At 45.0% G+C, this 23,479-nt stretch overlaps 3 protein-coding genes and 1 non-coding gene across 4 annotated transcripts in view; 2 read left to right on the top strand and 2 right to left on the bottom strand.

The window, feature by feature from the left end:
• The window catches only part of KIF4A (kinesin family member 4A), a 48,545-nt gene extending 42,532 nt beyond the window's left edge, over positions 1–6,013 (top strand). Inside the window, 1 exon segment of the mRNA XM_087714271.1 lies at positions 4,965–6,013. Within this exon segment, the coding sequence (XP_087570397.1) occupies positions 4,965–5,156 (192 nt within the window). The 3' untranslated portion in view covers positions 5,157–6,013.
• A 1,494-nt stretch (positions 6,014–7,507) lies between these two features.
• On the bottom strand, positions 7,508–19,341 carry LOC106551133 (transcription initiation factor TFIID subunit 9). Its single transcript, XM_087714272.1, has 7 exons — positions 19,229–19,341; positions 16,193–16,274; positions 13,953–14,089; positions 12,321–12,455; positions 10,689–10,770; positions 7,858–7,971; positions 7,508–7,734 (listed from the first exon to the last, which is right to left on the bottom strand). Exons 1-7 carry the CDS (start codon positions 19,277–19,279, stop codon positions 7,568–7,570), a joined length of 768 nt encoding a protein of 255 aa, XP_087570398.1. The 5' UTR covers positions 19,280–19,341; the 3' UTR covers positions 7,508–7,567.
• A 282-nt stretch (positions 19,342–19,623) lies between these two features.
• TRNAG-GCC (transfer RNA glycine (anticodon GCC)) lies at positions 19,624–19,694 on the bottom strand. Its single transcript has one exon. It is a non-coding gene; the product is annotated as a tRNA-Gly (tRNA).
• A 2,612-nt stretch (positions 19,695–22,306) lies between these two features.
• LOC148046906 (histone H2A type 1-E-like) lies at positions 22,307–22,672 on the top strand. The gene has a single exon (XM_087712115.1). The coding sequence runs from the start codon at positions 22,307–22,309 to the stop codon at positions 22,670–22,672; it is 366 nt and encodes a 121-aa protein (XP_087568241.1).
• The last annotated feature ends 807 nt before the right edge of the window (positions 22,673–23,479 follow it).

The raw sequence follows: 23,479 nt of genomic DNA on the forward strand, positions 1-23,479 counted from the left end.
CAATACAATAGCAGAGTCGGAAGGGACCTTGGAGGTCTTCTAGTCCAACCCCCTGCCTAGGCAGGAAACCCTATACCGTTCCAGACAAATGGCTATCCAGCATCTTCTTAAAGACTTCCAGTGTTGGGGCATTCACAACTTCTGGAGGCAACTTCTGTTCCACTGATTCATTGTTCTGACTGTCAGGAAATTCCTCCTCAGTTCTAGGTTGCTTCTCTCCTTGATTAGTTTCCACCCATTGCTTCTTGTTCTACCCTCAGGTGCCTTGGGGAATCCCTCCCTCCCTTGCTCCTTCCTTCCTTTCCTTCCTTCCTTCCTTCCTTCCTTCCTTCCTTCCTTCCTTCCATAGAATAAAATAGAATAGAATAACAGAGTTGGAAGGGACCTTGGAGGTCTTCTAGTCCAACCCCCTGCCTAGGCAGGAAACCCTACACCGTTCCAGACAAACGGCTATCCAGCATCTTCTTAAAGACTTCCAGTGTTGGGGCATTCACAACTTTTGGAGGCAACTTCTGTTCCGCTGATGAATTGTTTTCACTGTCAGGAAATTCATCCTCAATTCTAAGTTGCTTCTCTCCTTGATTAGTTTCCACCCATTGCTTCTTGTTCTACACCCAGGTGCCTTGGGGAATCCTTCCTTCCCTTGCTCCTTCCTTCCTTCCTTCCTTCCTTCCTTCCTTCCTTCCATCCATCCATAGAATAAAATAGAATAGAATAACAGAGCTGGAAGGGACCTTGGAGGTCTTCTAGTCCAACCCCCTGCCTAGGGAGGAAACCCTGCACCGTTCCAGACAAATGGCTATCCAGCATCTTCTTAAAGACTTCCAGTGTTGGGGCATTCATAACTTCTGGAGGCAACTTCTGTTCCCCTGATTAATTGTTCTCACTGTCAGGAAATTTCTCCTCCGTTCTAAGTTGCTTCTCTCCTTGATTAGTTTCCACCCATTGCTTCTTGTCCTGCCTTCCGATGCTTTGGGGAATAGCTTGACTCCCTCTTCTTTGAGGCAACCCCTGAGATATTGGAAGACTGCTATCATGTCTCCCCTAGTCCTTCTTTCCATTAAATTAGACATCCCCAGTTCCTGCAACCGTTCTTCCTATGTTTTAGTCTCCAGTCCCCTAATCCTCTTTGTTGCTCTTCTCTGCACTCTTTCTAGAGTCTCCACATCTTTTCTACATCGTGGCGACCAAAACTGAATGCAAATATTCCAAGTGTGGCCTTCCCAAGGCCTTATAAAGTGGCATTAATGTGTGGAAACAAACAGATTAACCCTGGCAATTAAAGAGAAAGAACAAACCAATTATTATACTATATGGGAATTGTTTTATCGATGGTTAAAGAACAAATATAAGAATTGGTAAAATATAGAAAAAAGTGTCAATAGAGTTAACATAATTGAGTTAAATATATCTGTCAGGGTTCCAAATAGCATCCAAGATGAAATCAGAATCTGAGGCAAAGGGTTCTGCAAAATTCCAATTTATTTAAAAAAAAAACAAACATATTGGCACATCTGGGAAAAACCTGAATCTGAAAGCTTCCAGGTTTTCGCCACCCAGTTGAAAGTTCCAGATCCTTCCCCAACACCCACAAGTCCATCACAGGGTCCAATCTCCCACTGCTACGAAGACAGATTCTATCCCGCCAGGTGCAGAGACAGAGATGACCTTGAGTTTCTAAGAAAGAATGTTGTTATGGCTACATATCACCCAACTCCCTATAATCCCCCCTCCCACTTTCCCACAGTAGAAAGTGGGGCAGACCGGAAGTCTAGAAAGAAAGAGATGGCTTGCAGGCATGATAGAATCAAGGATTGTTATAGTATTAAACATTGAAGGTCTTGGTATTAAGCCCAGAAGAGATTAAAGAATGAAAATGATTGTCAGTTTTAAATGTTATTGCATAAAATATTTCTACCCAGGCAACACTAATGGAAGATGGGTTGGTTTATTTTATTTTTTTTTAAATGAAATTAATTTTTTTTTAAAGGAAAGGTACAGAGGCCATCAGGGTGGGATAAATAGATGCGGGGGGGTCTTTGAGTTTTCACGGGGGAAGGCTGTGGCTTTGGGGGAGCATTGTTTAAGCAAGCCAGAATTGGACGCTCAGTGTCCAGTTAGTGACTCCTTTGAAAAATAAGAAATGCAGGTTGTCCTCGGCTAACGACTGTTCATTTAATGCCTATGTATGTATTGATTGATTAGCCTTTGGGACACATCTAAGTGCAGAGTTCCAGAAACAAATGATGATTGAAATGTGATAAAATACGATTTAAGAAGGAATTAGAATAACATACGATTTAAAATGAAATTGGAATAAAACACAATTTAAAATGGAACTGGAATAAAATATGATTTTAAATGGAATTGGAATAACATACTATTTAAAATAAATTTGGAACTAAATACGATTTAAATAGAATTGGAACAAATGAAATTGGAATCAAATACTATTTAAATGGAATTGGAATAAAATATGATTTAAGATGGAATTGGAATAAAATATTATTTAAAATGGAATTGGAATAACATACGATTTAAAATGAAATTGGAACTAAATACGATTTAAATGGAATTGGAACAAAATATGATTTAAAATGAAATTGGAATCAAATACAATTTAAAATGTAATTGGATAAAACGCGATTTAAAATGCAATTGGATAAAATGTGATTTTAAGAGGAATTGGAATCAAATATGATTTAAAATGAAATTGGAATAAAACACAATTTAAAATAGAACTGGAATAAAATATGATTTAAGATGGAATTGGAATAACATACGATTTAAAATGAAATTGGAACTAAATACGATTTAAATAGAACTGGAACAAATGAAATTGGAATCAAATACTATTTAAATGGAATTGGAATAAAATATGATTTAAGATGGAATTGGAATCAAATACGATTTAAATAGAATTGGAATAAAATATGATTTAAGATGGAATTGGAATAAAATATGATTTAAATAGAATTGGAATAAAATATGATTTAAGATGGAATTGGAATAAAATATGATTTAAAATGGAATTGGAATAACATACGATTTAAAATGAAATTGGAACTAAATACGATTTAAATGGAATTGGAACAAAATATGATTTAAAATGAAATTGGAATCAAATACAATTTAAAATGTAATTGGATAAAACGTGATTTAAAATGCAATTGGATAAAATGTGATTTTAAGAGGAATTGGAATCAAATATGATTTAAAATGAAATTGGAATAAAACACAATTTAAAATAGAACTGGAATAAAATATGATTTAAGATGGAATTGGAATAACATACGATTTAAAATGAAATTGGAACTAAATACGATTTAAATAGAACTGGAACAAATGAAATTGGAATCAAATACTATTTAAATGGAATTGGAATAAAATATGATTTAAGATGGAATTGGAATCAAATACGATTTAAATAGAATTGGAATAAAATATGATTTAAGATGGAATTGGAATAAAATATGATTTAAATAGAATTGGAATAAAATATGATTTAAGATGGAATTGGAATAAAATATGATTTAAAATGGAATTGGAATAACATACGATTTAAAATGAAATTGGAACTAAATACGATTTAAATGGAATTGGAACAAAATATGATTTAAAATGAAATTGGAATCAAATACAATTTAAAATGTAATTGGATAAAACGCGATTTAAAATGCAATTGGATAAAATGTGATTTTAAGAGGAATTGGAATCAAATATGATTTAAAATGAAATTGGAATAAAACACAATTTAAAATAGAACTGGAATAAAATATGATTTAAGATGGAATTGGAATAACATACGATTTAAAATGAAATTGGAACTAAATACGATTTAAATAGAGCTGGAACAAATGAAATTGGAATCAAATACTATTTAAATGGAATTGGAATAAAATATGATTTAAGATGGAATTGGAATCAAATACGATTTAAATAGAATTGGAATAAAATATGATTTAAGATGGAATTGGAATAAAATATGATTTAAAATGGAATTGGAATAACATACGATTTAAAATGAAATTGGAACTAAATACGATTTAAATGGAATTGGAACAAAATATGATTTAAAATGAAATTGGAATCAAATACAATTTAAAATGTAATTGGATAAAACGCGATTTAAAATGCAATTGGATAAAATGTGATTTTAAGAGGAATTGGAATCAAATATGATTTAAAATGCAATTGGAATCAAATATGATTTAAAATGAAATTGGAACCAAATACTATTTAAATGGGAATAAAATATGATTTAAAATGGAATTGGATAAAATGCAATTTAAAATGAAATTAGAATCAAGTACGATTTAAAATTTGAAATTGAATAAAATACAAGAGTGACCATTCAAAATTACGTCACCCCAAAAAAGTGACTTACGACCGCTTTTCACACTTAACAACCGTTGCCACATCCTGTGATCAAAATTCAGACACTTGGCAACCGTTTCAGATTTATGACGGTCGCAGCCTCCTGGGAGTGGGTGGGTGTGTCATGCGAGCTCCTTTTTGCAACCTTCCGACGAGCAAAGTCAAAGGGGGAAGCCCGATTCGCTTAACAACCGGGCTACTCACTTAGCCACTGCGGTGATTCACTCAAACAATTGTGGCAAGGGAGGTTGTAAAAACAGGGCTATCTTTCCTTGATGTCTCGCTTAGCGATGGAAATGTCGTCATAAGTCGAGGATTCCCTGTAGGAAGGAAGGGATGAACATCCCCATCGGGCGAGCAAAACAGGATGCCCTGATGCTCGTAAGCTCGACGGGCGGTCCTCGACTTAACGACCGCCGTTGAGCTCCAGAATTTGAGCTGCTCGGCCAGACGGTTGTTGATGGGTCCCACTGGCTTTGATGACAGCCGTAAAGTGAGTCGCGGCTGTGCGATCAGGCAGTCGTTGAGCGAATTGCGTAACAATGATTCCCCGTGGACTCAGGTCTCCTCTCTCCCCCTCCCACCAGGCCCTAGAAGACACGATGCAGCTCGAAACCTTGGCAGCCCCCCAGGGCAACCCCCAACCTTCGGCCCCGCCCCCGGGAGCCTCGGAGGGCGCCCAAATCCTGAAGAAACGCCGGAAGCGGCTTCTGAGTAACACCAGCCGCTTCTTCTCCGGCTGCACCCCGATCAAAGAGGGCTTCACGGAAGAGAAGTGAACGAACACACACACACACACCCCGTTTCCTTCTTTTTAATGTACAAATACGCCTTTTTTGATGTATAGTTCAATAAAGATTATGTATAGATTCATTATTAACGGTTTGCTAACAATTCATTGGGTAGCAAGGTCTTTTCTTTGCCTCCGGGCGCGAACCTAAGACTTTGGGGGGTTTCCTTGAAGCCGACGGAAAACTGAGACCCCCCCCCCCCCAGCGCGGTGTTCTGGAAAGCGAGGAGGGGAGGAATAATAGGAAGAGCCCTTAGACTTACATACCACTTCAGTTTTTTTACAGCCCTCTCTAAACGGTGTACAGTGTCAGCCTCTTGCCCCCCCAACAATCTGGGTCTTCATTTTAGCAGTTCGACTTATATACCGCTTCATAGGGCTTTCAGCCCTCTCTAAGCGGTTTACAGAGTCAGCATATTGCCCCCAACAACAATCCGGGTCCTCATTTTACCCACCTCGGAAGGATGGAAGGCTGAGTCAACCCTGAGCCGGTGAGATTTGAACTGCAGAACTGCAGTCAGCTGAAGTAGCCTGCAGTGCTGCATTTAACCACTGCGCCACCTCGGCTCTTTTACCGACCTCGGAAGGAAAGACGGAAGGCTGAGTCAACCTTGAGCTGGTCAGGATCGAACTGCTGGCAGTGGGCAGAGTCGGCCTACAATACTGCACTCCTCATCACTGCACCAAGATGGCTTCCTCCTTCCCATCTTCCTTCCTTTCTTCCTTAGCAATAGACTTATAAACCACTTTACAGATTAACAGTTGGAAGGGACCTTGTAGGTCATCTAGTCCAGCCCCCTTACAGTGTTTTACAGCCCCTCTCTAAAGCGCTTTACAGAGTCAGCCTCTTACTCCCCACCCCCCCAACCCTCCCAAACAATCCGGGTCCTCAATTTACCCACTTTCGGAAGGCTGAGTTGACTTTGAGCCTGGTAAGATTCGAACTAGAGCCCATTCAGAACCGGGCTGCAGAAGTTGAGTGTGCGTGTGTGCATTTCTGAACGCAGCCTAGGCGTGCGCGAAACCATCCTATCCACCCACCCTACCGCCTCCACTACTCTGCCGAGCTGGAAAAGTTGGGATACACCACCACCACCTCTACAGCATAGTCAAATGCCGGGGGTGGCCTGGATCGCAGGGTCGGGTTTCGCATTGGACCCACTGAGTGTGAAACAGGATCGTGAGTCCCTCAATTCAGCGACGTGACTTTGAACTGTGACTTTGAAATGAACTGTTGTAAGTTGAGGACTACTTTTGTTTCCATTCTTCGATTGTTTCCCAAAAAACGAAACAACTCTGTGTTGTTACTCCTCGTGGGGAAAAAAAAGTTTAATTTATAAATACAGCTCTCAAAAGAAATAGAAATTGTAATGTTCGTGGCAGTAGCCTACAAAATAATGGGGAGGAGGGGGCTGCACTGTGCAGCCAGACTCTCAAAACCGGAAAGCAGGGCGATGCGAGTTGACAATCCTGCACCAACACAACACAACACAATCCCGTCCCCCCCTCGCCCCATGCAAACAGAACAAAACTTTGCAAATTGTGTCGTGCCAGGGTGCAATTTTTCCTTCCCTTTTTCATCCCAATCTCAGCCAGGGACTTCAACAAACACTGGAGTCCGTTTTACACAACATGGGGGAGGATGGACCTCAAAACACAAACGCAATTGTGGGAACCCAACAACAGCCCCCCACGCTCCAATTTCCTTCCCTTCCACGCTCTAGGAGACAGAACAATGCAGTTCGATCTGCCTAGCTGCAATCGGTGTCTTTTTACAAGAGGATTCAGCCGGTTCGTTACTGGTTGCGAATTTTACATCTGGTACCGGTACTTGCAAAGATTGGCTGGCCTCGCCCCTCCCAGGAGTCTCCATGCAACCCATTTTGGATGCCAGGTAAGTGCAGAGCCCGCGCGGAGGGCGAAAAGCAGGCCTCGCGGAAACGAGCTCATTCCCAGCCTCCGGAGGAACTCCGTTTTCACCGTCCCAGAGGATCGAGGAACGCCTCCGGAGCCTGGGGGAGAGCAAAAATGCCTTCCCAACCGTGATGTAGGAGGCCAAGCTGGCCACGCCCACCCAGCAACCGGGGAGAGAACTGGTTGCTAAATTTTTTGAATTCCACCCATGGGAAGGGGGTGCTGGATGGCTTAAGTTCCTGCTTTGAGAGCACCCCAAAACTTACCGCCCCACACCGCAGCTCTGCTGTCTGCAAACAGTTCAGGGAACCCGGAGAATAAGTTAATTGGAGGTGGAAGAGAGGAAACGAAAGAGGGGGGGGCGCGGGGAAAGGAACCAACCCACATCAAAGTGGGGTTTTTTTTAAGTTGGGGGTATCCTGGCTGATCAGACACTAGATGGAAGGAGAGCAATGGGGGGGGAAGGGGGGCTGGGCTCCCTGGAACTCATAAGGTGTCATAGTCCTCCTCTTCCTCGTGTTTCCGCTTTAAGACGTTGGGCTCGCCGGCGACGCTCTGTGAGGAGACCATGTTGGTGGCGATAAGGATGTTCTTGGAGCCGATCAGGGAGGGGTTGATCAGGACGTTCTGGACGGTGGGAGTGGTCGGCGTGGCTGGAGAGAGGAAGAGGGAGAAAGCGAGCGTCAACCACTCACATTAAGACGTCGGTAGATCCTCGATTTATGGCCGCTCGCTTAGCGACGTCTCAAAGTTACGATCCCCTCAAAACCACTCACCTGATTTTACAGATGTTTGAGAGGTGGGGATCTGGACGGTGAACCTCTGTCCGGTCAGCGAGACGGGGGTCCCCACTTTCGTAGAAACGGACACCGCTTGGGCCGAAGGAGGCCCTGCAAATGCAAACAAGAGGGTTGAGGGTTCGAGGCCAGGCAGCTCAGGTGGCAAAGAAGGGGAGATCTCACCCAGAGGCCCAGAAGACCCACCCACCCACTCACAACTGCCAAATGCAGGACTCCAGGTTCCATAAGGCTGAGAAAAGTCCAGGCTCTCCCCAGCAACCTCCCACTCACCCCACCCAACCAGCTTGCTAGCTCACATGCTTATTTGTTTTATGTAGAACTAGCTTCCTTAGGATTATTTTATTATTTTATATCTCAACAAGGCAATAAACCAGCATTGGCCAGGGATTTATTTACCGGGGGGGAGGGGTGTTGTTGTCCCGACTGAACGTAATTTCTAACGTTGGATTTTCCCCCTTACCAGAGGGAGCCCCCTTGTGGAGTACTGTGAAGCCGTTACCATGGCAACTCTACTGCGCTGTACAGTAGAAGCCATTTTTCGGCAGTACAGTAGAAGCCGTTTTAAGGCACAACAGGCTATATCGTAACAGAACACACACACCGAGGGGTGTTAGGGGTGTCTTACCCCCACAGTATTTGTCTCCAGAGAGTAAGTCATCTGTGTACCAAGTTTGGTTGAAATTGCTCAACGCGTTCCAGAGTTATGCTGGAACATACATACACGCACATACCCGTATGTATGCATGTATGTATGTATGTGTGTATATTTGTGTTTAGGCCTGGGTGGTGGGTGGGGCTGGTTTCCAGATGTCTGGTAGTCGGGAGGTATCGTCACATTTATTCATGTTGTGGGGGTGTTTCTCTATTTTGATATATTCCATAATTAACACTTCAACAAGAGAATAATTATGGAAACCATTGAAATAGAGAAATACCCCCACAACATGAATAAACATGACGATACCTCCCAACTACCAGACATCTGGAAACCAGCCCTGGTAAACAAACGAGCCCCACCAACAATCCAGGCCGTTACAAGACAAAACAACAACGGACACACAGCCAGCACCAATCAGCACCAATCAACCAATCATGATACAACCACACAGCCAATCAATCCACTTACTGAAACCAAAGCAGCACTCCACACACACACACCAAGATTTATAGAACGACGACAGCTCCGACCACGCCTTTCTCGCACAAACACGAAGCCGAAAACACCAGCCGGAAGATGGCGAGTGGGACCTCGCCGAAACGTTGCCAAGGCAATCTCAATCTTACACGGGAAAAGACCCGAATACAACAAGACCAGCATATGTGTGCGCGTGTATATACACGCACACACACATATACATGTATACATACATATATATATATATATATATATATATATATATATATATATATATATATATATATATATATATATACACATACATATATATACATATATATACACATACACATATATATATATATATGTATATATGTATGTATATATGTATATATGTGTGTGTATGTATATATGTGTATGTATGTGTGTGTATATGTATGTGTGTATATATATATAATATATATATATGTATGTATGTATGTGTATGTATGTATGTATGTATGTATGTATGTATGTATGTATGTATGTATATATATATATATATATATATATATATATATATATATATATATATATATATATATATATGGTATATTTATTGGATATATTCTTTGTTAATTTAGTATGTCATATTATTTATTAAATTTAGATCTATTAAATGTGTATTATTTATTAAATGTATTGAATATATATTATTTATTAGATTTTATTTAATAAGCACAATATACTATTTATGAAATTTAGATTTCTTGTTAAATGTAGTAAGTTATTTATTAAATGTATTGAATATATATTGTTCTTATTAAATAGATTTTATTTAATAAGCACAATATATTATTTATGAAATTTAGATTTCTTATTAAATGTAGTATGTTATTTATTAAATATATTGAATACATATGAGATTTAGATTTTATTTATTTAATAAGCATTGTATATTTATAAAATGTAGGTTTATTTAACAGGCGTCCTACGTTCTTACTCAATTTATACAATATATGTTACTTATTAAGTTTAGAATCATTCAGTAGGTATTGCTTTTAATTAGACGTATTTAAATACATATTATTTAAATTCCCCTGAATTTCATATGTTCACCTGAAACAGGCCTAGGGACCCTGAGGGCACAGATTAAACCGCAAGTGTCCTCAGCAGCTCTCAAAGAGAGTGCTAAGATATGATTGCAAAGAAATATGATCCTTCCATCTCCCCATCATCGTGCCCAAATGGATAAAGCTCCTTGGATTTGAAGTGAAATGTCCTCAAGGAAAAAGTCCATCTTCTTTTAACGACCCCATAATCCCTTGCGGGGTGGAGTCGGGGCAAATGAATGGAGCTAGCAGAGTGTTTTACTGGCCGGATGCCCTGCCCTGTCGCCAGTGCGGAGTTATATATGGCAGATATATTCTCATTGTATCTGCCTCTACCTAGGATCGAACTCAGAGCCACCTGATTGTGAGGCGAGAACGCCGCCCCTAGGCCACCGCACCGCTCTAAGGAAAAAGGCCAGTTGTCTTTTGAAAAAGGCTTGGCAAGGTGCTGCCACCTGCTGGAGTTCCATGGAATAGCCACATATAAAGAGCGATTTTGAATAAGGAAGGTGAATGGAGAAAGAAACACCTTGGAAACAGAAGCTATGAGAAGATAGACCCCCTCCCCACCCCAAAAAATGGAGGGAGGGGCAGCTTACCTAGGGTTGGTGTGCTAGGCCTGCTGGTGACAGCACCAACGCTCAACCGAGGCACGGTGATCCTGCCAGCAGCAGACGAGATCTGGTAAAAAAAAGAAAAAGAAAAAAGCAGAGTCTGTTGAAATGATAGAGCACACAGGTAGTCCTCAGTTTATCACAGTTCACTTAGTGACAGTTCAAAGGTACAACGGTGCTGAAAAAAAGTGACTTGGGACCATTTTTCAGCTTCACCTTTACGACGGCAGGCACAGGGAATTGGAAATCCCTGCTAGAAATACTTCGAGACTTCCTCACAGAGGAGAGCAAGAGAAACAGACTGTGAAGTGGGTGTGGTGCGGGGTCTCTAACAATGCTTTGGGCGCTAAGCACAGAGCGCTTCTAAGCAGGATCCTGAATTGCGGGAAGCCAGCTTCCTATAATCTTCTCCGCTGTCCTCACCACTCTCTGTAGGGACTTTCTATCTCAACAGGGATGCAGTTTGTTAAAACGCTCTCCACCGTGCCTCTGTAAAAAAAATGGCCAGGACAGAAGGAGAAAGGGGTGCTCTCCTCATCCGACGTAGGAAAGGGCAGGTGCTGGTCCGCACGCTTCACTAAGGATGACGTATGGGGAGACCAGATTGTTAGTTATTCTCCCCCCCCCCCCCCGATGCTTAATATGGTGGACCACCTCTACGGCTACATCCTTGCTACTGAGTGGAGTATGACCATGCCGGCTCTTTCTAAAATCTATGATGATCTCCATTGTTTTATTAAACAAAGCTTTCTATAATCTTCTCCATTGTCCTCATCACTCTCTGTAGGGACTTTCTATTGGAGGCATTGCAGCCACCAAACCAAACAGAGATGCAGTTTGTTTAAACGCTCTGCTTATCTGCTTCTCAACTTTGCCCCTGTTCCTTCCCTCCCCTCACTCTGTGTCATAAATCACATTACCCAATAGATACACCCATCTCAAACCAGCTACTGTGAGATCCAGCTCCGCCGACAGTATGCGTGGAATGTCAATATCAGCCTCTTAAGGATATTTTCCACGCCATCATGGGAAAACAGCATTCATCCGGTTAGCGCAGGGGTCCTCAGCCTACGGCCCGGATACGGCCCACCGAAGCCATTCATCCCGCTCACCTGGAGCCCCAAGGCTATCCCACCCACATCGACCCACCTACCTGCCAGCCCCTTCTGGAGGCCAAAAACGGGGGGCGCGGAGACCTCGGGAGGTCAAAAATGGGCATGATTTTGGCCTCCCCATCCTCCAGAGAGAGGGAGGGAGCGGGGGGGGGGAGACACACACACACACACACCACACACACACAGATGTCCTCACTCTCACACATCTAAGGCAGCCACATCCCTTCATTAACCTTGCTTTCCACTCCCCCCAGGAGCACAACAAATTAAAAGTTTATTATGGGCGTATTGTTTAGCGGACTGTTAAATTGGCCACGCCGACCCAGTCACATGACCTAGCCATGCCCACCCAGTCACATGACCACCTAGTCATGCCCGTACAGCCCCCCACCACCCTCCCAACAGTCTAAAACAGTTTTAAAAAGTTTCAGGACCCCTGGATTAGCTGGATTTCTACCAGCCACGCAACAGTTGTTTTTTTTTTTTAAGTAAACGTCCTTACCTTTTTCTGCAGGGATTTCAGCCGGTAATTTGGCGCTGTCAGACAGTACCGGTCTGGAGGCAACCTTGGCCCGGAGTAGGGTTTAATCAAAGGCAACGGGGTTTGGTTTTTCTGCCTTGCGATGTCCAGCAAAAACTGCGGGGCACAAGAGACGGTGTCAGCCAAACCAGCCAGATCTTCCATCACGTTTCCTTCCCTGTTGAATGACAGCCCAGGTTCTGGGATCCAACAGAAGCTAGCTTATCTCAGTGGGGAAATCTAAAAAAATTTTTACCACTGGTTCTGTGGGGGGCGTGGCTTGATGGGAGGGGTGTGTAACTGGGTGGGTGTGGCCAACTTTTTTTTAAAGCATTTTTGCTTTTTTAAAGCCGACAAAAAGTGTCGGAATCAGGTTGGCGATCCCGACTTACGACTGTATTGGGAAGGGCTCCATTACGGTTGTAAGTTGAGGACTGCTTGTAAGCGTGGTGGGTTCATGGAGCCGAAGACCCTCCTGAGGCCTTCTCGGGAGGCTCTGCTTGCAGATCCCTCCTTCCCCCAAATAGCCATGCTGTTGCCTTGTGGGCCACTGGTCCCTCCAGCAGCTGAATCAAAAGAGGGAGGAGGCAGCGTGGGACTCGGGCAACTGAGGCAACTGGAGAGTTCCGAGGAGGAAGAGGGAATGGAGCTGGCAGAGACAGAGAGAGAGAGAGAGAGAGAGGCGGAGTCTGTCTGTCCATCAGCCCTCAGATGGAGAGTCAACAGCCCCCAGGTCTGGAGGTGGCTGATGAGGAAGTGGAGGAAGAGCTGGGTCCAGTGCCTGACACGCAGAAGGCAGAGGAGAGGAGAGCAGTGGAAATCTATGGGCCGGTCCTCAGGACGGAAAAGCTACCACTACTAGCGAAGCCTCACTAGCTCTGGGGATAAAAGGCAGGGGGCAGAGATGAATAGATGTGGGAAAGGAGAGAAGAGCAGTGGAAATCTATGGGCCGGTCCTTGGGACGGAAGAGCCACCACTGCTAACGAAGCCCCACTCTAACTCTGGGGATAAAAGGCAGGGGGCAGAGATGAATAGATGTGGGAGAGGAGAGAAGAGCAGTGGAAATCTATGGGCCGGTCCTTGGGACGGAAGAGCCACCACTGCTAACAAAGCCCCACTCTAACTCTGGGGATAAAAGGCAAGGGGCAGAGATGTATAGATGTGGCAAAGGAGAGGAGAGCAGTGGAAATCTATGGGCCGGTCCTTGGGACAGAAGAGCCACCACTGCTAGCGAAGCCTCACCCTAGCTCTGGGGATAAAAGGCAGGGGGCAGAGATGCATAGATGTGGCAGAGGAGTGGAGAGCAGTGGAAATCTATGGGCTGGTCCTCGGGACGGAAGAGCCACCACTGCTAGCGAAGCCTCACCCTAGCTCTGGGGATAAAAGGCAGGGGGCGGAGATGAATAGATGTGGCGGAGAACTATTCATCTCCCAGCCGGCTGGACTTATTACCCTGCGGTGAGAAACGTTTTGCCGGGCCTGCCGGCGCTCCTAATTAAAAGAATCTTTTGAGTTCACTTCAGAGGGCTGGTCATGTTTGGGGAGCCGGGTCAGAACAAGCAATTCCCTCCTCTTCCCCCACCTCCCCAGGGTTTGAACCAGGCGAAACGTACGTCTCTGGGTGGCGGGGAAGTGAACGACTGGTCTGTCCGGCACTGAATAGCCAACCTCACATCGTCTGCGTCGACGCTCGATTTCTTGGCGTGGCTGGAGTAAATTTTCGCATCCTCGAGGATAGTCGTCACATACCCTTTTCAGGAAAGAAGGAGCAGGTGAAAAGGGAGCAGGCCGACGTTCAGGCTAGCTCAACCAGACGCACAGCAGCCTGTCCTCTTATCCCGTCATGCACCGGGCTTAATAGCGGTGGGATCTTGGAATCTTAGCGGATAACCAACTAAATATGAGCCATCTGTGTGCGGCGACAGCCAAAAAAAACAGAGCAATCCCAAACTGCATTAACAGAGGGATACAATCCAGATCGAGGGACGTACATATAAGCATGTTGTTTTAACAGTAGAACTGCATGGATTGGATGAATGGAAGGAATAGGAATAGATCTCCCCTATATTTTGAAATCATATTCGGACTGGTGTTCGAATTGTAGATTGAAACACTGAGCAATGAAAGAGTGAAGGATGAAACTTTCATACATACAGATGTGAAGAGTTAAATAAGGGAAATAGGAATAACAAAGCATATATATGTGTGTGTGTGTGTGTGTGTGTGTGTGTGTTTGTGCTGATAAATAAATAAAGGGAGACTAGTATAGATAGATAACAAAGGCAACAGTAAAAACATTGGGTTTCTGTCGTGATGGACTCTTGTGACGAGCCGATTGACAGATGATGGAAGCAGTTAGCTTCCTCCCATAATTGGGGCTTACCAGAGGTTGTAAAAATCTAATAGATACCTTTCACCCTGGCTTGGCTGATAACTGATAAGAGCCTGTGGCCTAATGGCTAAGATGTCTGCCTAATATGTAATATAGCCCAGGTTCAAATCCCAGTAAGGGTATGGCTAGCTGATGAGAGCTAAATAGCTTGAAATAGATCTATACTAGTCTCCCTTTATTTATTTATCAGCACAAATAAAAAAAACACAAATATAACAAAGGCAACAGTAAAAATATTGGGTTTCTGTCGTGATGGACTCTTGTGACGAGCCAATTGACAGATGATGGAAGCAGTTAGCTTCCTCCCATAATTGGGGCTTACCAGGGGTTGTAAAAATCTAATATATATATATATATGATGTATATGTATATGTATATGACGTATATGTATATGTATATGACGTATATGTATATATGTGTGCATGTGTGTGTGTTGTATTTGTGCTGATAAATAAAGGAAGACTAGTATAGATCTATTTCAAACTATTTAGCTCTCATCAGCTAGCCATACCCTTACTGGGATTAGAACCTGTGCTGTATTGCATCTTAGGCAGATGTGTTAACCATTAAGCCACAAGGTTCTCCTCCTTATCAGCTGAGCCAAGGAAATAGGTATGTATTTAGAGTCACAACCCCTGGTATGCCCAAATATGGGAGGAAGTTTACTGCTTCATATATATATTAACGTAAGATATATGTAATAATAAGAGGGAGGTTTAGAAAGTGAATGGCGGTAGCATTAGATTTGTTTAAACAATATGAATTGAAAATGAAATGTAATAACTATGAGGAATAATATAATGTTTATGTGTACTGAAATCTGTCACTGTTCACGCACTGATATGTATAAGCAATATAAAATGAAAAACCTGACCCCCAAAAAGATCAAAGGAGGTACTACCACCACTCTGTAAAGCCTTAGTAAGGCCACACCTAGAGTACTGCATTCAGTTTTGGTCACCACACTATAAAAAAGATGTTCAGACTCTAGAAAGAGTGCAGAGAAGAGCAACAAAGAGGATTAGGGGACTGGAGGCTCAAACATAGGAAGAACGGTTGCAGGAACTGGGTATGTCTAGTTTAATGAAAAGAAGGACCAGGGGAGACAGGATATCAGTGTTCCAATATTTGAACTTAAAGCTAACGGTTCCCCTCGCACATATGTGCTAGTCATTCCTGATTCTAGGGGGCGATGCTCATCTCCCTTTCAAAGACGAAGAGCCAGCGCTGTCCGAAGACGTCTCCGTGGTCATGTGGCCGGCATGACTCAACACCGAAGGCGCACGGATGGCTGTGACCTTCCCACCAAAGGTGGTTCCTATTTTTTCTACTTGCATTTTTTTAACGTGCTTTCGAACGGCTCGGTTGGCAGAAGCTGGGACAAGTCACGGGAGCTCCCTCTATTACGCGGCGCTGGGGATTCGAACGGCCGACCTTTCTGATCGACAAGGCAGCACTTACTGTATGCAAATTCCAACATCTGATTTATAACCCGTGGCTCGTACTCTGTAATCCCCGTGTCTTTCAGGATCTGGGCCATCACCTGTGCAAAAAGGAGGGCGTTAAGTCAGGCAACTCCCCCCCCCCACCCACCCAGCATCAACGGCAACATGACTTTGGATAAAGTTCCTTTTTCCGAATGTTTCTTGGCCTCTGACAAATAAACCAAGTTCTAAAGCTGGCTTTTCTTCTCTACCTCTTTTCTTCTTCCTCCTCCTCCTTTTAACGAACCCCGTAATCCCTAACAGGGAGGAGTCTTGAACAACTAAATGGAGCGGAGTGTTTTAATGGCCCGATGCCTTTCCTGTTGCCGGTGTGGAATTTTGTTCAGCAGATATAGAGCCGAGGTGGCGCAGTGGTTAAATGCAGCACTGCAGGCTACTTCAGCTGACTGCAGTTCTGCAGTTCAAATCTCACCGGCTCAGGGTTGACTCAGCCTTCCATCCTTCCGAGGTGGGTAAAATGAGGACCCAGACTGTGGGGGCAATATGCTGACTCTGTAAACCGCTTAGAGGGCTGAAAGCCCTATGAAGCGGTATATAAGTCTATCTGCTATTGCTATTGCTATATATCCTCAATCTGCCCAGAGATGAAAAATATCTGCCTCTACCTAGGATCGAACTCACAGCCTCTACCCCTAATTTAGATCTCGGTTCCTTTTGTGTGTGTGTCTCCCCAGTTTGGCCAAGTTCATTGTGGCTGATCCTGCTTGAAAGCCACTGGCTCTGTTTGAGCAACCTTTGAGGATCGTTCGGGCAATGGGAGAGGAATCGGAGCCTCTTCTCAAACGCCCCTCCGGAAAGTCAGTCCTTGGCTCTCTCCATCGTTACCTCCGCACCCGAACTCTGCCCCAGGTGGCGCTTAGAGAAACCCCCGGGGTGCCCAGCAGCCCCTTAGAAAAGAGGGAGGAAGACACCCAAGGAATCACAGAAGGGAGGATCGATGGATGGATGGGGAAGGAGGGAAGGAAGGAAATAAGGGAGATGGAGGGATGGGTGGGAGGGAGGGAGGGAGGGAGGGGAGGAGAAAGAAAGGAAGGGGTAGAAGGAAAGAAGGAAGAGATAGATGGATGGAAGATATAAGGAAGAGAGGAAAGAAGGACCGTAGAAGGAAATAAGGGAGATGAATGGATGGGGAAGGATAGAAGGGAAAAAGGAAGGAAGGAGGTAGAGGGAAAGAAGAGAGATAGACAGAAAGAAGAGAGATGGATGGGTGGAGGAAGAAAGGAAAAGAGGAAAGAAGGGCCGTACAAGGAAATAAGGGAGATGGATGGATGGGGAAGGATAGAAGGGAAAAAGGAAGGAAGGAGGTAGAAGGAAAGAAGAGAGATAGACAGAAAGAAGAGAGGTAGATGGATGGGAGATATAAGGAAGAGAGGAAAGGACCGTAGAAGGAAATAAGGGAGATGGATGGATGGATGGGGAAGGACAGAAGGAAGAAAGGAAGGAAGGAGAAGGAAAGAAGGAAGAGAGGTAGATGGATGGGAGATATAAGGAAAAGAGGAAAGAAGGACCGTAGAAGGAAATAAGGGAGATGGATGGATGGAGAAGGGCAGAAGGAAGGAAGAAGGTAGAGGAAAGGAGGAAGAGAGGTAGATGGATGGGAGATATAAGGGAGACGGACGGACGGATGGATGGATGGATGGATGGATGGATGGGGAAGGACAGAAGGAAAGAAGGAAGGTAAGAGGTAGCAGGAAAGAAGAAAGAGAGATATATGGATGGAAGATATAAGGAAGAGAGAGAAAAAGGATCGTGGAAGCAAATAAGGGAGACGGATGGATGGGGAAGGACAAAAGGAAGGAAGAAGGTAGAGGAAAGGAGGAAGAGAGGTAGATGGATGGGAGATATAAGGGAGACGGACGGACGGAAGGATGGATGGATGGATGGGGAAGGACAGAAGGAAGGAAGGAAGGTAGGAGATAGCAGGAAAGAAGAAAGAGAGATATATGGATGGAAGATATAAGGAAGAGAGGGAAAAAGGATCGTGGAAGCAAATAAGGGAGACGGATGGATGGGGAAGGACAAAAGGAAGGAAGAAGGTAGAGGAAAGGAGGAAGAGAGGTAGATGGATGGGAGATATAAGGGAGACGGACGGACGGATGGATGGATGGATGGGGAAGGACAGAAGGAAGGAAGGAAGGTAGGAGATAGCAGGAAAGAAGAAAGAGAGATATATGGATGGAAGATATAAGGAAGAGAGGGAAAAAGGATCGTGGAAGGAAATAAGGGAGGCGGATGGATGGGGAAGGACAAAAGGAAAAAAGGAAAGAAGAGAGATAGAAGAAGAGAGATGGATGGATGGAGGAAGAAAGGAAGAGCATAGAACGAAATAAGGGAGATGGATGGATGGATGGATGGATGGATGGATGGATGGAGAAGGACAGAAGGAAAGGAGAGAAGAAAAAAGAGAGATGGATGGATGGAGGAAGAAAGGAAGAGCGTAGAAGGAAATAAGGGAGATGGATGGATGGATGGATGGGGAAGGACAGAAGGAAAGAAGGAGGAGAGATGGAAGAAAAAAGAGATGGATGGATGGATGGATAGATAGATAGAAGATAGAAGGAAGAAAGGAAAGAAGGATCGTAGGAAGAAATAAGGGACATAGATGGAAGGAGAAAGAAAGAAAGAAAGAAAGAAAGAAAGAAAGAAAGAAAGAAAGAAAGAAAGAAAGAAAGAAAGAAAGAAAGAAAGAAAGAAAGAAAGGAGATTGCAGACTAGGGAGATTAGTCGGGCGTCCCCTCTGCCTTCCCATTCCCACCGAGAAGGACAGGCAAAGGAGGCCAAGCGAGGCCGCCCTTGCAAGCGGGGGAAGATGCAGCGGATAGTCCTAGGACTACAAAGCCCATCATCCAGTTGGGAAGAAGCGCCCAGGAGCCCGAGAGAGAGAGAGAGATGGAGAGGGAGAGGGAGACACACACACACAACCGGCGCAGCACCCGCGGCTCCTGGAGCTACCAAAGCGGCCGAGCCTCCCGGGCTTCTCCCCGGTCCCTACCTGGGCGTCCTTCGGGGCGCTTTTGGGCGACGCCATCTTGGCCGCCTCCATCGCGGCGCTGAGCTGCCTCCCGTGGGGACGGAAGAGCGCCTGCGCGGACCAGGCCCCGGCGCCCCGCCTTCCCGCGGAAGCGCCAGCGCGCGTGCGCAGTAGCGGAACCGAAGCCTGCTATCCCAGAGTTCCGCCTCCCATCTTGCCCTTCTTTTTTTTTTTTTCGTGAGGCTGGGAATATAGTAAGCCAGGCTGGCCTCTTTTGCAACGGCATAGAGCGGGGCAAATTGCAAGGGGGGGTTGGGGTTAAAGGGCGTCTCCATGGCAGCCCGCCTCGCTTGTGCCAGCCTGCAGGGACATTAAAAATGAAAATTAAAAATAAGAACAACAACAAAAAGCTACGTTGCATTGGCCGGGAATCGAACCCGGGCCTCCCGCGTGGCAGGCGAGAATTCTACCACTGAACCACCAATGCGCCGTTGAAAGAGCCTCTTGCGACACATCCTATAGATTTTCCTGCTGTGCGTTCCAGTCCGGATTACAAAGGCAAGAATTGCAGGCGATCCTCCATTTACGACCACAGTCAATTCCAAAAAGTTCCACTCCTCGTCAGAGCAGTTGTTGAGTAAGCTTTCGTCCCTTTTACAATCTTTCTTGTCCCAATGAAGGGAACCTCAGCAATTGTTCACTTAGTAGCACGGTTATTTGAGTGAATGAATGAGCTGGAAGGGACCTTGGAGGTCTTCTAGTCCAGCCCCCTGGCTCAACCCAGGAGAACCTATACAGTCTCGGACCAGTGACTGCCCAGTCTCTTCTTAAAACCCTCTAGGGATGATGCCCCCACACCTTCTGGTGGCAAGCAGTTCCACTGGTTAGCGATGGCATATTCACGGTGTATTAAACAATGAATTCTAACAACACGGAACTCTCTTACCAACAATCAAGAACTCCCTGGAATTACTTTGCGGAGAAAATGTTGTTCTAGTATGGGATTTTGACAGCAAACAGGGGAGATATGATAGCAGTCTTCCTATATTTGAGGGCTGCCAAGAGAGGATGGGGTCAAGCTATTCTCCAAAGCCCCCGAAGGCCAGAGAAGGAAGAATGGATGGAAACCGAACAAGGAGAGATTCAACCTGGAAATAAGGAGGAATTTTCTGACAGTGAGGACAATCAACCCATGGAACAGAAGTTGCCTTTGGAAGTTGTGGGAGCTTCATCCCTGGAGGCTTTCAAGAAGAGAAAGGAATGCCCTCTGTCAGAAATGGTGTAGGGTCTCCTGCTTGGGCATGGAGGGGGGTTGGACTAGATGATCTCCAAGGTCCCTTCCAGCTCTGTTTTTATTCTGTTATTCAGAAATTGTGGGAGCTTCATCCCTGGGAGCTTTCAAGAAGAGACTGGACTGCCATCAGTCAGAAATGGTGTAGGGTCTCCTGCTTGAGCAGGGGGGGTTGGACTAGATGACCTCCAAGGTCCCTTCCAGCTCTGTTCATCTGTTAAAACCAGCTCTCCCTGCCGGCCAATTTTATTGCAACCCTTTTCCCACTCTTATGCACTCAAACTAGTTTTCCTGGAACTGGCCTAACCATGATGCGTGGCCCTGCGACAGTGCGCCTGAAATCGTGGCAAGGAATCGGGGTGATTCATCCATATCTGTGAGGGGGTCCTTATTGCTTTCTGAGTTGGGTTGTTTTCTTGCGCACGTTTCCAAAGTATTCATTTTTCTCTCTGCCACTTCCCTTCCCTGGACCGTGGGTTTGTTCCTCTTGGTGGCAGGGAATCCATTGACAGACAGATAGACGGATGGATGGGTGGGTGGGATTGATGGATGGATATATAGATATGAGATAGAGAGAGCTGAGATAGATAGATAGATAGATAGATAGATAGATAGATAGATAGATAGATAGATAGATAGATAGATGAAGAGAGGAGAGAGATGATGGATGGGTGGGTGGGTGGATGGATGGATGGATGGATGGAGAGATGATGGATGGAGAGATGGATGGAGAGATGATGGAAGGATGGATGGATGAATGGAGAGAGATGATGGATGGATGGTTGAATGGATGGATGGATAGATAGGGAGGGATAGATAGAGGGAGAAGATGGATGGATGGATAGATAGATAGGGAGGGAGGGAGGGAGGGATAGAGAGAGAGATGATGGATAGATAAATAAATAAATAGATAGATAGATAGATAGATAGATAGATAGATAGGGAGGGAGGGAGGGAAGGGAGGGATAGAGAGAGAGAGAGAGATGATGGGTGGATGGATAGGGAAGGAGGGATAGAGAGAAAGAGATGATGGATGGACGGATGGATGGATAGACAGACAGACTGATAGATAGATACGGAGGGAGGGATAGAGAGAGATGATGGATGGATGTTTGAATGGATGGATGGATTGATAGATAGGGAGGGACAGATAGAGGGAGAAGATGGATGGATAGATAGATAGGGAGGGAGGGAGGCAGGGATAGAGAGAGAGATGATGGATGGATGGATAGTTAGATAGATAGGGAGGGATAGAGAGATGATGGGTGGATGGATGGATGGATAGATAGATAGATAGATAGGGAAGGAGGGATAGAGAGAAAGAGATGATGGATGGATGGATGGATGGATGGATAGACAGACTGATAGATAGATCGGAGGGAGGGATAGAGAGAGAGATGATGGATGGATGGATGGATGGATGGATGGATGGATGGATGGATGGATGGATAGGGAGGGAGGGGGGAGAGACAGAGACAGAGAGAGGATGTTTTGCATCATTCAACCAGAATCCCGTTCTACCATTTTCCCCCAACGTTCAAGCGACCCTTTGAGAAAAAAAGAGAAAGCAAACCCTTGTCACCTTTTTTTCGGGTTCTTCTCACCGCCATTCCTATTGGCTCCTTTGAGGAGCGCCTCTCTCCGATTGGTCGCTAAGAGGCCATTGCCCGACGTCTCATTGGAGGACCCGGCTTCCTTTCTCCTCCAATCACCGCGGTCACCTCAGGAGCCGGCGGGAGAATATAAAAGCAGGAGGACACCGCACTGAGCGACTCACTTCGAGTTATCCGCCGGTGTTAAGAGTCACGATGTCTGGACGCGGCAAGCAGGGCGACAAAGCCAGAGCGAAGGCTAGGACTCGCTCCTCTCGGGCCGGGCTGCAGTTCCCGGTCGGCCGCGTGCATCGGCTGCTCCGGAAGGGCAACTACGCGGAGCGTGCGGGCGCCGGCGCTCCGGTTTACCTGGCCGCCGTGCTGGAATACCTGACGGCCGAGATCTTGGAGCTGGCGGGCAACGCGGCAAGGGACAACAAGAAGACCCGCATCATCCCGCGTCACTTGCAGTTGGCCGTCCGCAACGACGAGGAGCTGAACAAGCTGTTGGGACGGGTCACCATCGCCCAGGGCGGCGTCTTGCCCAACATCCAGGCCGTCCTTCTGCCCAAGAAGACTTAAAAGGCCATCAAGCCCCGAGATCAAATCATATAATCTCCATTCCGGATCCGCAGCGCCTGGATCCCGCTCCAAAGGCTCTTTTCAGAGCCGCTCCACCAAGTCATTAAAAGAGCTGGCTGTGCTTCCAAATGTCCCCAAACCCCCAAAAAGGTAATTTGGATCTACTGGGGGGAGTGCCCAAAAATACCACATTTAAACTGGTAAAAGTAGTGTGTGCTTTCCACCTTCTGCTGGCCAGAAGCCGACCAGAAGGAAAACCTGGGAAGTTTCCATGGGCTTTTAATAGCCCTTCTCATAAGCGCTGGCTTCGGGCTTAGTAATGGCTTAAATGGCTAAGACGTTTGCCTAAGATGCAATACAGCACAGGTTCGAATCCCAGTAAGGGTATGGCTAGCGGATGAGAGCTAAATAGCTTGAAATAGATCTATACTAGTCTCCCTTTATTTATTTATCAGCACAAATACAACAACAACAAAATGTAACAAAAAGGCAACAGTAAAAATATTGGGTTTCTGCCTGGATGGTCTCTTGTGACGAGCCGAAGGACAGAGAATGGAAGTAGTGATCTTCCTCCCACATTTGAGCATACCAGGGTTGTAAAAATCTAATATCTATATATTATATGTTATATGTTACATATATTATATATATATGTTATATTTATGCTGATAAATAAATAAAGGGAGACTATATATATATATATATATATATATATATATATATATATATATATATATAGAGAGAGAGAGAGAGAGAGAGAGAGAGAGAGAGAGAGAGAGAGAGAGAGAGAGAGAGAGAGAGAGAGAG

The sequence above is a fragment of the Thamnophis sirtalis genome, unplaced genomic scaffold (genome assembly GCF_051295495.1).
Source record: "Thamnophis sirtalis isolate CommonGarterSnake01/CBP01778 unplaced genomic scaffold, rThaSir2_p1.2 scaffold_4, whole genome shotgun sequence".
In the NCBI taxonomy this organism is placed as follows: Eukaryota; Metazoa; Chordata; class Lepidosauria; order Squamata; family Natricidae; genus Thamnophis; species Thamnophis sirtalis.

Excerpts from the sequence above, each read along its gene's own strand:
- LOC148046906 (XM_087712115.1), top strand. The coding sequence starts at position 22,307 with ATGTCTGGACGCGGCAAGCAGGGCGACAAAGCCAGAGCGAAGGCTAGG.
- LOC106551133 (XM_087714272.1), bottom strand. The coding sequence starts at position 19,279 with ATGGAGGCGGCCAAGATGGCGTCGCCCAAAAGCGCCCCGAAGGACGCC. Across the intron at positions 12,456-13,952 it reads CTTCCCCGCCACCCAGAGAC|TTTTTGCTGGACATCGCAAG; the intron begins GTACGTTTCGCC and ends TGTGCCCCGCAG. Across the intron at positions 7,735-7,857 it reads TCAAACATCTGTAAAATCAG|CCACGCCGACCACTCCCACC; the intron begins GTGAGTGGTTTT and ends TCCTCTCTCCAG.